This window comes from Lasiodiplodia theobromae (assembly GCF_012971845.1).
Source record: "Lasiodiplodia theobromae strain AM2As chromosome Unknown scaffold_3, whole genome shotgun sequence".
Lineage (NCBI taxonomy): Eukaryota > Fungi > Ascomycota > Dothideomycetes > Botryosphaeriales > Botryosphaeriaceae > Lasiodiplodia > Lasiodiplodia theobromae.
In genome coordinates this window covers 1,012,785-1,028,029 of record NW_023336519.1, presented here as the reverse complement: position 1 = coordinate 1,028,029, position 15,245 = coordinate 1,012,785, and the positions used below count along the sequence as shown (strand labels likewise).

The 15,245-nt window shown below is 55.5% G+C and overlaps 7 protein-coding genes across 7 annotated transcripts; 5 read left to right on the top strand and 2 right to left on the bottom strand.

The window, feature by feature from the left end:
• Positions 1-244: 244 nt before the first annotated feature.
• LTHEOB_1275 (Type 1 phosphatase regulator ypi1) lies at positions 245-789 on the top strand (the record flags this gene model as incomplete). Its single annotated transcript, XM_035509651.1, has 2 exons — positions 245-452; positions 530-789. The coding sequence occupies 2 exons, from the start codon at positions 245-247 to the stop codon at positions 787-789; spliced, it is 468 nt and encodes a 155-aa protein (XP_035367622.1).
• Positions 790-2,192: 1,403 nt separating this feature from the next.
• On the top strand, positions 2,193-2,829 carry LTHEOB_1274 (uncharacterized protein; the record flags this gene model as incomplete). The annotated part of the gene is made up of 3 exons (XM_035509640.1): positions 2,193-2,269; positions 2,321-2,415; positions 2,474-2,829. The coding sequence occupies 3 exons, from the start codon at positions 2,193-2,195 to the stop codon at positions 2,827-2,829; spliced, it is 528 nt and encodes a 175-aa protein (XP_035367621.1).
• Positions 2,830-3,869: 1,040 nt separating this feature from the next.
• LTHEOB_1273 (Outer mitochondrial membrane protein porin protein) lies at positions 3,870-5,200 on the top strand (the record flags this gene model as incomplete). Its single annotated transcript, XM_035509629.1, has 6 exons — positions 3,870-3,914; positions 3,994-4,027; positions 4,085-4,173; positions 4,239-4,922; positions 4,981-5,100; positions 5,171-5,200. 6 exons carry the CDS (start codon positions 3,870-3,872, stop codon positions 5,198-5,200), a joined length of 1,002 nt encoding a protein of 333 aa, XP_035367620.1.
• Positions 5,201-5,559: 359 nt separating this feature from the next.
• Positions 5,560-6,568, bottom strand: LTHEOB_1272 (Heat shock protein DNAJ; the record flags this gene model as incomplete). Its single annotated transcript, XM_035509618.1, has 2 exons — positions 5,560-6,280; positions 6,378-6,568. The coding sequence occupies 2 exons, from the start codon at positions 6,566-6,568 to the stop codon at positions 5,560-5,562; spliced, it is 912 nt and encodes a 303-aa protein (XP_035367619.1).
• A 689-nt stretch (positions 6,569-7,257) lies between these two features.
• Positions 7,258-8,915, top strand: LTHEOB_1271 (Methionine type; the record flags this gene model as incomplete). Its single annotated transcript, XM_035509607.1, has 6 exons — positions 7,258-7,297; positions 7,360-7,482; positions 7,562-8,163; positions 8,222-8,485; positions 8,551-8,799; positions 8,859-8,915. 6 exons carry the CDS (start codon positions 7,258-7,260, stop codon positions 8,913-8,915), a joined length of 1,335 nt encoding a protein of 444 aa, XP_035367618.1.
• Positions 8,916-10,436: 1,521 nt separating this feature from the next.
• Positions 10,437-11,236, top strand: LTHEOB_1270 (Dimeric alpha-beta barrel; the record flags this gene model as incomplete). The annotated part of the gene is made up of 3 exons (XM_035509596.1): positions 10,437-10,522; positions 10,745-10,946; positions 11,192-11,236. 3 exons carry the CDS (start codon positions 10,437-10,439, stop codon positions 11,234-11,236), a joined length of 333 nt encoding a protein of 110 aa, XP_035367617.1.
• Positions 11,237-11,604: 368 nt separating this feature from the next.
• On the bottom strand, positions 11,605-15,169 carry LTHEOB_1269 (G-patch DNA repair protein; the record flags this gene model as incomplete). Its single annotated transcript, XM_035509584.1, has 6 exons — positions 11,605-12,351; positions 12,413-12,691; positions 13,088-13,137; positions 13,475-13,589; positions 13,652-14,913; positions 14,995-15,169. The coding sequence occupies 6 exons, from the start codon at positions 15,167-15,169 to the stop codon at positions 11,605-11,607; spliced, it is 2,628 nt and encodes an 875-aa protein (XP_035367616.1).
• Between the last annotated feature and the right edge of the window lie 76 nt (positions 15,170-15,245).

The window sequence follows — 15,245 nt, the reverse complement described above, 5'->3', positions numbered from 1 at the left end:
CCTGTCACCTCACTCCCGCCCCAGACAAGCAAATCATCACGGGACAACGAAGCCGTACATATACAACGCGTGCCCTCGCCAACGCCCTCCAATAGCAGGCGCGTCTCTGTCGCATCTCTGGTCCGCCCACCACTCGCGAAATTCCATTCGGCGCCGCGCTCCTGTCGTTTCGCCTCTTCCGCACGCCGCAATCATCCCCTCCTGTGCGCACCCGTTGATCACCCACCTTTCGACACCACCCACCATGGCCAATACCCCTGTCTCGTCCGCCCTGCGCACCGCCGAGGCCTCAGCCTCAAACGGCTCCATCGTCACCACCGAGTCCGGAGAGTCGCCGCTGAACCTGCCGTCAGGCACCCTGCGCCTACGCGCCGAGCCCGTGCAGCGCCGCCACATCCAATGGGCCGAGGACGTCGTGGACAACGAGGGAATGGGCAAGAAGTCGTCGAAAGGTACGCGCGGGCATTTCCCGGCCCTTTGGCTTCGGGTCACCGCGTGTGGGATCACAAGGCTGACAATGCTTGCACAGTGTGTTGCATCTACCACAAGCAGCGCGAATTCGGCGAATCCTCTGACGAATCCTCGTCCGACGACTCTTCTTCCTCTGATGACGACTCCGACAGCGAGCCCGACAACAGCACCGCGCGTCCCACTAACAGCGGCCGCGGCCGCGCCCACCACCATCACGGCAATGGCGGCAGCGGTCCGAAGAAGGCACGGAAGAGAAGCCCAAATGCTTACGAGAAGATGCCCAACTACACCAAGAACAAGAGCGGCGATGACAAATAGGTGTGGACGGCAATGTTCACCGTTCGCGGGTTTCATGATTGAATGATCTTGCATTTCTTTGCGGGGCGTTGGGGCTATCACATATTCGCATCAAGCGACGGTGTTAGGGTCTTACTATCTTTCGGGTCTTTGGGCGGGGCAAAAGCAAGAAATTGATTCACAGGCTGGCATTCCGGTCGCGGCTATTAGTTTCACATGGGCATAGCTCACCGCGGTCTAGGGTAGACTAGATGCAATCGAACGGCTCACTAAAGCATCAGTTTACCTTGTTCTTGCGTCAGTGTTGCCGACTGTTAGTTTCGGATACGTTTACGTATTTTAGAGCAGTGGTTGGGGGCTCAACGAGATCCCTTCCTCGAGCACATGATTCATATATGCAACCCTGCCGCGTGAACAACAGTGGCCACCTATTGCTGATCTATGTATTAAGCAGCCCTCCCTAGCACAAGAAAGAACCCGTTCAAGTGGTCTGCCAAACTGAAGAGCTCATGGTGATGAAATTTTCTCAGCACGTATGCTGTAACTGACTTCTGAATATGAAATCCGTGCTGGTCCCCTTATCTTGGAGGGGAGTGATCCAATACGTCCTGAAAATATCGAGTCTGGCTTCTTGATCTAGTGCCTCAATAAGAGCAGCAAGAATACAGCCCAGCTTGCTTACATTTACCTGTAATTCCTACTCATACCCCTCACTAACTGGATTAGACAATGAACTCACACTGTCACCGCACCAGTTAGAGTCGAAACGATCGCATAGTGATTGTATCCTTGCTGTCTGCCGGTCTTCTATAGACTTAGCTTTCTCTTGCTTGGTACCTTCTGGAAGTTTACCTGCTTATACTCGACTTGATTTTTCACTGTTAGAGCACTTTATACCAATACTCGCGAGATATTTAAGAAGTTGAATGGCCTATTTACGGTTACCTGCGATAAATCGCGTGTTACATCACCCGGGAAAGAGATTCTTCGTAAGCTTGAGCATATAAAACGCAAGTAATGCTGGAATAACTTTAAAGGCGTCTATTAAGGTCTTCCTACACCTAGAACTGGTCGGCTAAAGGACCCTGAAAGGTAACCCTAAAAGGCTTGTACCTGGGTACCCTCATGCAGCTATTCTCCTTTTATATATTATTATCCGGTACGAGCTCATCCTAGAAATGCTTTCGGGGAGAAGGAAAAACGGGGTTCCTAACCTTTACTAGTGTACTCTCTGGTATAGCTTATACGACTAGTACGGCTCTGTGGGGTTAAAGTCGGGAGGACCCTAATTTCGTCGTACCAGATTTTAGTGTTGAGGAACTTGGTGCCAAAACGGCGCGGGGTATATCTATAAGTAAATAGATTAAGCCATATTCTCCTTTGTGTCCAGTACTCGTCCACCCAGGCCGATCAAATCGTTCACAATGGCCAAGGGAAAACCCTCTCGATGGCACTCTTTTCTGAATAGTGTTGAAGCCAGGTGTTTAGGGTGGGCTGGAGTGTGAGTGTTTTTTTTGTCTCATTTGAGCATTGCACTAATGACGAACGGTAGGGTCGCCTCCTCTAAGTTAGAATTGAAGCGCACGAGATCTGTCGACAATGAATACTCAGCAGAAGTTCTTGGCCACTGGGAGCAGAGCATTTTCAGTAATTCTACTGTAGTCCCACTTCATCGCTTGTTGGACTCCCTAATCGTGCTAAACAGGCATGGCTCAGCTTCTGTGGCCTACTGGCAACCTGGATATCGAGTATAGTATTCTCCTGGGGGCAAAAGGATCAACTCATGCCCGTCCGGTCACATGTTATGCCCGTCTCGTATGGAAGAAGAAACTTGACGCACCTCACAACGCTTACACCACGCTACAACGAGCCCATCTCCACATTTCGAAAAGGAATTATGTCGATCAGAGGTTCTATGCGAACCGCATTTGTACCCTACAGATTCTTGAAAAACAGTTGATCGAGAAGCTCAAGAAGAAGTTTGGGACTGATTATGGGGCTGCTATGATCGGGGAATGGGACAAGATGGAGCACATCGAAAAGGCGCCGCCGGCGTACTAATCTATCTGACGGGCGGACGAACTGGCCCGGGGAGGTGGGTGTGGCTGTACGAAATATCTTAGTAAAGCTGCTCACACCCGCACCGGTCGACTTGACTACGGTCTACGTCCGACGTGGGATGCTCTGCATGTGTTTTCACCAATCAGAGCTTGATAGCTTCCAACTGCTAGGGGTGTGTTGCAGCCGACGGCTAGAGTGAATTTATTTTTTCGGGTTTCGCTCATGCCATGGGTAGTTGAAGTTCTCGTCTGGACGTGAACGTATGATTATTGATTCTACATTTACATCTGGATGATAGCTTCAACTACCCATGACATGTTCTTTCTTTTAAAAAAAAATAAAAAAAAAAGGAACTGAGGCATAGTTATGCTATGTTCCAGGGACTTGCCATTCTCCGCGCTAGCCACCGGCTGCAGTACCCCTCTGTAGATCAAGCAGACGACTACGAACGATGGACCTGTGATATGACACAAGCGCGTGTTCTCCTGATCTTGCCGGACCCGGACGCGGACGAAAGGAGTAAATGATAGCCTGGCTATCACGACGGCCAAGTGGGTCGGACGAGGAGTCATAGCTTCGCTGTGAAGGTGAACAGCCAGAGTCACGAAGCTGAGGAAACAAGCTGGAGCTTTGCTTCCCTCGTGCTCAAGGAGACAACGCATGGATGGGGCGCGGCCAATGGCCAGGCGTCATGGCCTCGAGGTGACAAGTCAGCAGGGGCGCGATGCCAGTTCTGGGAGGATCAAACACAGGGAATCCCAACAGAAAGGCGCGGACGCAGCGACCGGGATGTTCACCGCGAGGAGCCAGTGCGTGCAGGAGGGCGTGGGCACGTGGTGCCCCGAATTGCTCCGCGGCGGGTTGCCGACGCCGACCCCAAGCTCTCTTTTGTTTTCGCGACGCCGCCGGACTGACTTCCCCCCAAGCGCAACACCCTCACCCAAGCACATCATCGGTAAGGACTGCATCGCTCCATCTCAACGCGCCCGCTCGCTGACCCGGCCTCCAGTTTTCATCCTCTCCTCCGCATCACCATCATCATGTCCGTTCCGGCCTTCAGCGACATCCCCAAGTCGGCCAACGACGTACGTCTGCGTTGCGCCGCTTGCTCGCGCAATTGCTCACGCCCGCCTGCCCTGGCAACGCTAACTCTGCGTGCTGCAGCTCCTGAACAAGGACTTCTACCACGCCGCTGCTGGTGAGCTTCGCGACGCGCACCTCCTGCATGGGCACACTCACTGACGTCCTGCGACAGCGGTCCTTGAGGTCAAGCTCAAGTCCCCCAACGGCGTCGCCGTCACCACCAAGGGCACCTCGGCCCACGATGGCCCCATCAACGGCTCCGTAAGTCTTATCGCACTCTTGCGCGCTTTGGAGCAGCTGCTGACGGCGCTTGCGCACACAAACAGGTCGAGGGAAAGAAGGCTCTTTCTAACGGTATATCCATCCGACACCTCTCTTTAATGGCACCCATCAGAAAAAAAAACGGCATCAGCTGCAATTTCATACTCCTGGGGGTGCCGGGCCCGCCAGAGGCCCATGGCTTAGGACTATCGGGGCTAATGCGCATCTCGACGAATACAGGCATCACCGTTACCGAGTCCTGGAACACCGCCAACGTCCTGAACACCAAGGTCGAGCTGGACAACACCTTCACCAAGGGCCTGAAGGCGGAGCTCTCCTCGGTCTTCGCGCCCAGCTCGGGCAACAAGGGCCAGAAGCTCAACCTGACCTTCAAGCAGCCCGCCTTCCAGACCCGCGCCTTCTTCGACTACTCGGCCGCCGGCAACCTGACTGCCGTCGTCGACGGTGTCGTCGGCCACGAGGGCTTCCTCGTCGGTGGTGAGGCTGGCTACGATGTCCAGAAGGCCGCCATCACCCGCTACTCGGCTGCCGTCGGCTACCAGACCCCTCTCTACAGCGCCGCCATCACCGCCACCAACAACCTGAACGTTTTCACCGCCTCCTACTACCAGAAGGTCAACGCCGCCGTTGAGACCGGCGCCAAGGCTTCCTGGGACGCCAAGGCCGGCTCCGCCGTCGGCATCGAGCTTGCCAGCAAGTACAAGCTCGACCCCCTGTCCTTCGCCAAGGTGAGTACTCCTGGAGCATGGTTTAACAACATGTCTAACACATGTTCTCTGAAAATAGGCCAAGATCAACGACCGCGGCATTGCTTCCCTTGCCTACAACACCAAGATCAACCAGGGCTTCACCTTCGGCATCGGCGCGTCTCTCGACACCCAGAAGCTCAACGAGGCTGGCCACAAGGTAAATCGCTTGTTCCCGCTCCTACAATTCATAGGGTACGAAGGGCATGTGCTTACAAGAGCATGTACAGATTGGCGCTTCCTTCACCTTCGAGGGTTAAACGATCCAAAAGCATTTTCGGGTGGAGACATAGAATTGGGGAGGATCAAAGATGTGGATTTCACTTTCCCTGTAGCTTTAGCTTTCCTCTCTTTGTTGGTGAGGTTCTGTAACGCTAGAGCAGCTTGGGTTCCAAAGAGGATATACAATCGAGGAAAATGTGCATGCTTAATTACGCTATTCGCAGTGCTCAGTCTCAATGATCAATGTACAGTACCAGCAGCGACAAAGCAAGTATAACGCCTGCGATCTATTGCCAAAAGGTTTCGCCGCCCATCCCAATGCCCTGTGATGCCAAATATCAAAGCCAAATCACCCATCACCAGTCAGCCGCTACGCAGCTTTCTAAAGTCAACCATCTTACTTGCCAGGTACCTTTTCTCTCTTCTTGTAATTCATCCAACTCGGTATGCTCGCCACAATCGCGATTGCCCCGCTCACGACGAAGAAGTTGATCAGCAAGCTCCACGGGCCGCCACCATTCTTCATCTCTTCCACCGACTCGCCGCGCATGCGCGCGCGCCGGCTCAGCTGGGCCGCGATGCCCTCCTGCGTGCGCCGGTGCGCAACGCGGTCCCAGTGCGGGATCGCGTTGTCCCACCCGCGCTCCGCCTGGCCCGGGCCGAAGCCGCCTCCCGGAGACGCGTAGAATGCGCCCGTGTACGAGTTGTCGCCGCCGGCCGCCGACGAGGTCGACTCGCCCGCATAGTTGTGGTGGTCCGTCGTATGCTCGTGGGGGTTCGTTCCGTCGAAGCCGCCCGCCGCGGCGCGCTTCGCGCCGTGTGCGCCCCAGGCGCCGTTGCGGTAGAAGGACGGCGGGGGGCCGCGGAATTGCGTGCGCCGCCTGCTCAGGCCGGAGGGTGGTCGTGAGCCAGCCGGGCCGGCGTAAGAGGGCGAGGCATGGTGGTGGCCGTGGTGGCGGTTCGGGTGCAGACGTGCTAGGTCCCGGTCGTAGCGGCTGCGCTTTTCCGGCGATCCCAAGACGTGATAGGCTTCGCTGATGCGGACAAAGCGTGAGGAGGCGGCGGGGTCGCCCTTATTGCGGTCGGGGTGGTGGCGTTTGGAGAGAGAGTAGAATTGGCTTTTAGGGAGTGGCGCGTTTGTTAGTTGGTTGGTTGGAGGTGGTGACGGAGCTGTGACTCCATTAATTTGGAGGGGATTTTGTGTTTGATTCTTACCGCTTGATTTCCGCTGCGCTCGCCGTGAAGGGGAGTTCGAGCGCTTCGTAATGGCTCTGCGCCTCAGCGTTGTTGTGCTGGCAGGTTGAAGCGTGGAATTGGCGCGTGCTGGTGGTGTTGCTGCATTGTTGCCGCCGGCGCGCGGCGAGCAGCTGATGAGGGGTCCGCGGAGACAGCGCAAGGCGTGGCATGCCTCATTCTTGGATAGGATGCTCGGGGGAGTTTAGTGGGAAAGTGATTGTTGTTCAAGGTGGGCGAGAAAAGGGTGGGAGTAGTTGTATGTCCATGATGACGTCTCCGACAGCGGAAGTGCACGAGGGTATTGCGGGCGGCGCTCGCGCCAAGCAAAGCGGGCCCAGAGCACTGGTAAAAAAGCACCTTATCTAAATGTGGCCGCTCAACTTATCTGATGAAGATGATCGGAGTTCGAACATACCACCTAGAAGCTCTATTTACTGTGGTAAATTTTCTAAACGTTTCTATAACTCTATCCAAAAGTGCATAGTCTTGTTGAAAAGATGATGGTCCTGGTAAGGGTTTCGTTCCTGTCTGGTCGGCGGAGAGCGGCGGAAAGCGCTGGCAACAACTTATTTCGTTGTGGTGGCCGTGTCTCGCCATGACCCATTCGAGTCGATGGAGATAGACAGTCCGTTGTCGGCTACCAGGCAGACGCGTCTCTGTTTCCTCATGGTAACCTGTCCGATTTCCGGCAAGATATAAAAACGGTCGAGCTCGGAGATGCTCAGCCTTACAACTCAGGCGGACGCCGGAAGTCCGTTTGAACGCCGCTTCGCACGGGCCACTATCAAGATGTGCTGCTCGCCTCTTAACCCGCTGCCCCACCGTTTCCAGAGCCGACAGCCCTCTCACACCAAACACAATGGCAGCAGCAGCAACAGAGGGAATCAAGGACCTCAAGTGTATGCCCCTCCGCGATGGCTTTTCTGGCTCGAGAAAAGTACCCTATGCTGATATGACGTAGTGGAGGAGGCCAACGGCAAGGTCGCCGAGGGCGCCGCAGCCAACGGCGCGCCGGTGAATGGCGACGCTGAGAGCGACGACGATGATGAGGGCGACGCTCCCGCCGACGGCGCCCCTACTGGAGGTCTGCGTTCCCATTTATTCGCTCCCTTCCAACATCCTGCTCGATCCGCGCATTGCTGACAATGTCACGTCTACCACAGATGCGAAAAAGAAGAAGAAGAAGCCGAGAAAGAAGAAGAAGAAGGGAGGCGCCGGCGGTAGTGCATCCAAACAGTCAGACCCGCCGCGCGTGCCCGTGTCGCAGCTGTTCCCCAATGGCATCTACCCTGAGGGCCAGATCGAAGAATACCGCGACGAGAATCTGTACCGTACCACCAACGAGGAGAAGCGTCACCTGGACCGCATGAACAATGACTTTCTCAACGAGTACCGCCAGGGCGCTGAGGTCCACCGCCAGGTACGCCAGTGGGCTCAGAAGAACATCAAACCTGGCATGACCCTCACAGAGATTGCCGAAGGCATCGAGGACGGTGTGCGCTACCTGACTGGCCACCAAGGTCTTGAGGAGGGTGATAACTTGAAGGGTGGAATGGGCTTCCCTTGCGGTCTCAGCTTGAACCACTGCGCTGCGCACTACACACCCAATGCCGGCAACAAGATCGTTCTGCAGCACGAGGATGTCATGAAGGTCGATTTCGGTGCCCAGATCAACGGCAGAATTGTCGATAGTGCTTTTACTGTGGCTTTCGACCACAAGTACGACCCGCTGCTTCAGGCCGTGAAGGAGGCGACCAACACTGGCGTCAAGGCAAGCATCAACGACTGTATAGGCAGGGTCGTGTTGACTAACTTTTGACTAGGAAGCCGGTATTGACGTTCGTATGTCTGACATCGGTGCTGCTATCCAGGAGGTCATGGAGAGCTACGAAGTCGAGCTTGATGGCCAAACACACCAGGTCAAGTGCATCCGCAACCTTAACGGCCACAACATCAACCAATTTGAGATCCACGGTGGAAAGAGCGTGCCGATCGTCAAGGGCTCCGACCAGACCAAGATGGAAGAGGGTGAAACCTTTGCCATCGAAACGTTCGGAAGTACCGGAAAGGGTTACGTCCGGGACGATGTGCGTGTTCCTCCATATGCTTTACATTTCTACGCGAAGAAGGCTGAAACTCACTACCCCCGCAGATGGAGACCTCGCACTACGCCAGGCGTGTCGACGCTCCCAAGGTGGCGCTGCGCGTCTCGTCGGCCAAGACGCTTCTCACCTCTATTAACAAGAACTTCGGTACCCTGCCTTTCTGCCGCAGGTACCTGGACCGTCTTGGCCATGAGAAGTACCTCCTTGGTCTCAACAACCTCGTTCAGAGTGGCATCGTGGAGGCGTACCCTCCTCTGTGCGATGTCAAGGGCTCCTACACTGCACAATTCGAGCACGTAAGAACCCGCTCAACTCCAATGGCCATTCGCTTGACTCCAGTTAACCCTTCCTATAGACCATCCTTCTTCGTCCCAATGTCAAGGAGGTCATCAGTCGGGGTGACGATTACTGAAAACTTTTGTATCACTATAAAAACCCCGGCATTTGCTTTGGAAATTCACAGGATATGCCGAGCTACCAACTTGACGAAGAATGTATTTCATGTGTGGGCAGATGGACGGACGGACAACCAAAAATCAAACATTCCAAGTAAAGAGCAGCATTGCAAAGGCGATTGGCATATTGAACATCATCCGCTATAACTTCTGACTTATTCTCTTATCCCCGGGTTTTCCTTTGCTGCTGCTGCTGCTGCTTCCACTAACCAGTTCGTCAACACTCACACCATCAGACATCCGCAGCAAATAGCCTTGATAGATGGGCGCCAACCCTCGCTGCATGCCCCGCTCCGAGGCCTCGGCATTGTACGCCGCAATCAAGCTGCGAAGAATGGGCTGACCACCAGTACCCCTTGATGACGCTGCGTTCCCAGCTCTCGCAGCCACAGCTCGGAGGAATGCAACGTCTTCCTCGGCCAGCGGCGGCAGGGGCAGCTGAAAGTCGGCGCTGTACTCGTCGCTGATGGCCCCACCACCACGATCACGGCCGGCGGCGTCATGGTCAGGGAAAAAATCGTCGTTATCGCCTCCCATATAGGGCTGTCGTGCGTGGTTGTGCTTTTAAATGGTTGGCGGGATAATTTTCGTTCGTCTCTGCTCCCTGCGGTTGGGTGGGCAGAGATATGTGTGTGTCGTGATGATGCAGCCCTGCTGAAACAGCTCGGAAGATGCAGTTTCAGGATATGCACACGCGGCGAGTGGGATGCTGAGACGGGTGATAGTAGTGGGCTTGAGATGGCGATTAGAGCAGATAGGAAGGGTCAATGAGTAATGACCGGCAGTCGCCGTCAGCGGAGCAAGATGCTTAAGACAACGGTGATGGCTAGAAGCAGGCAAGGGCGGGATGGTTCCATGACCCCGCCGGGGGCGTTGCGCCGAGCCTCGGGGCTTGCAGCGGGGGGCATGGTACCGCCCTGGAGGGTGGGGCAATCGATGGCACCTTTTCTTTCCCACCATCCACAAGTCGCGCCCTACGGAGTGCATTAACCGGAGACACGCGGGAATATTCTTCCGCCGACTTTTCCTCGTACGAAATCGTAACTCGTCAATTGGCTTTGTCAAGAGAAGGATCCACGCAACGTCACGCGCGACTTGCCCCATTTGCATTCCTTCCTGACTCGGCTGGCTTGATCATCCTGTCTCGTCTATCTTGGGAACCACCATCCTACAAGATATATAGCCCATCCCTCACCCTCGGCCTCTCTGCCGTCACGCCTCCTTCCTCTTCCTCTTTCCATCTGAGATCTCAGCTTTTCCTGCAAGCAGGAAAAGAGTAAGCTCCTTCTCTTCCCGGTTACTGCCGCAAGATCTCTATGGTTGTTGCCGCTGCCGTCCGCCGATTCTCGCCGTTGATTACTGCACGCCCTAATCCTGTCACCCTCTATCGAGCTCTCCCGCTGGCTGTTTCTTCTTCTTCCTCCTCGCCTGCAACCCATATCTCACGCAACCGCTTCAACAAAACCACCATCAGAACCATGTCGTCCGAACCCCAGAAGTACGAGTGGCTCGTCATCCTGCCCGACCAGGCCGGTGCCCTGGCCCGCCGTATGGAAGTTAGGCAGTAAGTCTGAAAGCTCCGACAAGTTCCTCATCTCCCCCACTTTCGGCCACAAAAAATTCTTTTCATCATCAATCAAGATATTACCCCACATCCTGTCTTATTCCTGTTCCTCGGAGCTAAAGAACCCTAACCCGCTCCTCTCAACACTTAAAGAGACACGATAGAGATAAAAAAAAATGAATCCAGAGGACAGGCACAGGCTAACCAATCATATTTTCACAGACAACACCTGGCCAACCTGCAGACCTACCCACCCGACTTCTGGCTCTGGGGTGGTGGTTTCTTGGAGGACGTGCCCAAGGAAGGCGAGCCGATGAAGATGCTGGGCAGTGCAATGCTGGCCTGGGCCGCCAGCAAGGAGGAGGTGCTGGAGAAGCTCAAGAAGGACGTCTACACTGAGAACCAAGTCTGGGACTGGAGCAAGGTACGTTTCCTTTCCCTCTTTTTTTTTTTTTTCATTCGATTCTGTTCTCGATCCTGATTTTGGCCCTTCTCATTACTTGACGTTGGTCTGCTGGAAGCGGAGAAAGGCGGAGACAGGACTCTCAAGATTGTATCCTAAGGGGTGGTTGTCTTGGAGTTTGTCCGAGCGGTGGGCGGGATCGGCCTTTCTCCTCCGATTTTGACTCGAGCCATGAACGAATGCTAACTCCAAGCTCAAACACACAGGTCCAGATTTACCCGTTCAAGAGCGCCATCAGGAAGCCTTTGTGACTCAGTGAAGGAACACAATCATCCAACAAATCAAGAATATAGTTTTTGTTAGATTCGGCATGGATCGTCAGAATGGTTGACCTCGCACCATGATACGAATGATAAAGTGAACACTACACTCTCCTACATGCACCTCAAGTGAGATTAAGTGATACATGTGTCCCTTGTCCTAGCCTATCCGGTTCCTTCTCACTTTATCAAGATGCTACTTTACGATATTGCCTAACAATGTCAATCCCTGCTTTTTCTTATGTACATACATGCCGTCATCACAGTTTTTTTGTTCTTTTTTCTCTAATCATGACCGTTCATAAACCTCCATTTCGTCAAGCTACCGTGTCAATAAGACCACCTTCAACAGCCCACATTTATTTCACCCCGGGAATCGAAGATGCCTCGTTCGCACCCAGCTCTTCCTCCTTCCAGCCAGCCGAGACGCTGACCTTGGCGGCCGGTCCATTTCCACCGCCGACCTTCCTACCACCCTCAGCCCTCTTGACACGGCACCACATGCCAACGTCCTTGTCCCAGATGAACTGCCAGATGACGCCAACCCAGCTGCGGTGCTGGGGGAGGGGGTCGTAGAACTCCTTGGCGATGCGGTTCAGCTCCCACAGGCGGCTCCATGGCACGGCGGGGAAGTCGTGGTGCTCGTTGTGCAGGCCGACGTTGTAGGTGAAGAAGTTGAGCGGGCCGTAGTACGAGTAGGTTTCGGGCGGGGGGCACGCGAGGCTGTTCGCAGGGCCATGGGCTCCGGCCGACGGCTTGTCCTTGTTGCCCTCGAAGACGTAGTGCTCGGCGATGAAGTGGCCGGCGCAGGGGTGCAGCGAGCCCGCGAGGAAGGAGGACGCGAGCAGGTAGACGAAGGCGTGCCAGCCGGCCATGGTGACGAGGGCGTAGTCGAAGGCGAGCTGGAAGGCGATGTTGAAGAGGTGGATCTTGGAGATGGGCAGCTGGTAGACGAACATGGGCCGCAGCGCGTAGAAGAAGATCTGGAAGGTCGCGAAGAAGGCCTTTCCAAGCACCGAGTCGAGCACAACGGCCTCAAAGGCTGTCGGCAGGTCCGTGTCCAGCCCATCGACGCCGAGCGATTTGTGGTGCGTGAGGTGGTAGGGCTGGTTGCTGTCATTAGCCGATGCCCTATCGAAACGCGAATGTGACCATGTATATACGCACCCGGAACGAAGCACTGTACGGAATGCCTATGGGCAAGTTCGCGAAGCAGGCGAAGACGCGGTTCGCCAAGGGCGACCGGAAGGCCAGGTTATGCGAGATCTCATGGATGGCGAGGAAAATGTTCTGGTTTGCCGTGGCTCCGATAATGTAGGCGGTAAGGAAGAAGGGCCAGGACAGGATGGGCGTGTTGCGGAGGAGGTAGGCGCAGGTTACTTGCAGCGCAACGACGCCGGCGACGACATACTTGGTCAATGGCTCGGGACCGCAGAGCTTCGTGACCTACGCGAAGGAGCAGGTTAGTTCGGAGAGCTCAATGGCGCGGGCTGCGTGGGGGCGGGCTTGCCTCTGGGTGCGCCTTGATAATGGCCATGCGCCGTGTTCGGTGCGGCTCCTCGGTATAGGTCCAGAAGAAATCGGGCTCTGCATTCTTCGTCTTGGGCTCGACAGTCGTGGTGGTCGTGACTGAAGACGGCATGATGGATGACGACGGAAAAGGAATGAAGAAACGAAAAACAAAAAGTCCACTGAGCGAGTGGAGGGAGGTGCGGAGGAAAGACGTGGAGTGAAATTCACGGCCGGGGCACGTATCGATAGGCGTAGGGTGACTCTGGCCTGAGCTGCTTAATTATCAGAGCCGCCACTGCGGCACTTGCCCTGCTCCACGTGTCGACCCACATGGCCCTGCATCCAATCGTCCCGATCCGGATCGAAAGCTTCCGGCTGGCCTGATAGACAGATGATATGCACGCTTTTGAGCTCCAGCATTTTCATTCACCGCTCGAACGACTTCGCCCTCGGCAGGTTTCGTATTTGGATTATGTCGCTCTGGATTTTTTTTTTCTTCTGAATAGCATCGCTAGGAATCGTACTAATACATTCAGGTGCCAACCCTTGCCTACCTGCCCAATGTCCCGTAAAAACGCCAAGATTATTCATCGCTTGCATACCACCACACCCTACGCCGCGCCCCAGTTTTTGGCGATTATAGCGTGTAATCGCCTTTCTCGAACTTGTCAACATCAAAGTAGCGGGCGCTGATCGTGTTGCCATTGAACCGCCTACCGTCCATTGCGTTGACGGCGCGCAATGCCGACAACTCATTCGTGAACTTCGCAAATACCGGAATATCGTCGCCCGAGGCGTATCGATCAACGAAGACGCGTTCAACTCGGCCACCCTATGGGAGCTGTTAACCATCATAGGGGCTCATTAGTGCAGAACCAAAACATGAAGACTTACTGCCTTGTCAAGCTCATCGCCAATCTCTTGCACCAGGTTACCCTCATCGAGCTCCTGCTGCACGTCCAAGCCCACTAGCATGTTGGTCATGACGATAACAGCACTCATCTTTCCGTGCTTGCCCTCCTCCTCGCTGCTCTTCGCCTTCTTACCACCGGTGATCTTGCCCATGCCAGCAGGGCCTGCCCAGCCACCGCCTTGAGCATCGGACAGCCTCAGGCGTTTCTCTGTCTGCGCCCGGAGGGGCGTGATAATACCGTTCTCGTTAGCACCGAGACCCTTACCCTTCTCCCAGCCATACTTCTCCATCATGCGCTGAGCGAAGCCCTTCTGACCTGGCGTTCTCGAGCGCGGTGCATCCTCCGCGTCCTTGCCCACTGCTACTTCTTCCTCAGCGGCGATCTCCCCGGAAAGTTCCTCTGACAACTGCTCGGGTGGCGGGACATTGTAGCGCACAGCTGCACGAGAGATGGTCCCAGCAGGCGGAGGCGGAGGTGGCGCTTCTGCAGGAGGTGGTGGCGGCGGACCAGCATGCTCCTCAGGCGGAGGCGGCGGATTTGGAGCGTCCAAGCCGCTCAAGCGCATGCGGCGGGCGTATGCATCTTCGCCGGTCGGGTCGTCAGGTACTTCAGCGGGAACTGCAGGAGCAGGAGGTGTGGGTGTATTGAGATTGGAAGGTGGAGCAAAGTTGTAACTCTTAGGCGGGGCAAATTGAGCTAGGATGGTGTCAGCCAGGCGTTTATACAGTCTCAGGCTTGGGGGCAGCCTACGCTTCACGCGCGAGCGCTGGTAGTCCTCATCGTCACTCTCAGGGTTCTCGTTGGAAAGCTCCCTAAGAGACTTGTGGCGATAGAGCAGGTCTTTCCACTCTGCGATCTCGCGCATCTGCTCCTCGCTGCCCTTGTACTGGTTGTAGTCATTGGGGCGCGACGGGTCGTAGATGTCGTCCCAGTTCTGTTCCTGCGCCTCGTAGTTCTTCTTCTTTTTCTTCTTGTTCTTACGGCCGCCGCGCTCCCTGGGCTGCGAGGCGGCGTAGAAGCCGTTGTCGTCGTCATCGCCAATGAAGTCGGCCAGCGAGGCTTTGGAGGGCGGGTTTGCAGCCAGCGCAACGATGCCGGGCGCTGCTGTAGACTTGGCTGCTACGGCCTGCGGGTCGGGAGAGCTCGAGCTCTGGGCTGGGGTGGCAGGCTTGGGGAAGGCAGGCTTGGTCTTCTTTTGCGACTGGATCTGCGGGCGCTTTGTAGGCTGGAAGCGGAGCGCTGCTGCTCGGGTTAACACGGCGCTGCATAAGTCACTATTCTACATCTTTTCGAAAGCAGACGCGAGAGGCGCGCAATAGGTACCTGAGTTGATCTGTTGCTTCTTAGCGGGCGTGGCGTCCTGCTGCTGGTCGTCGGCGCCGGGCTGCTGATTGTACATGACGGGCGCGCTGGAGATGGTGCCGGCATTGGAACCGAGCAGGTTGGCGAATGAAGACAAGCCCCGCGGCGGGGGGTTGTCTGCGTTGTCCTGAGCCATGGCGGGCGACAGGTTTGGGGTGCGGAGTGGATATTGTCGCAGCTGATAGATGCGCGCACGAAGCTTGGTTCGTTGC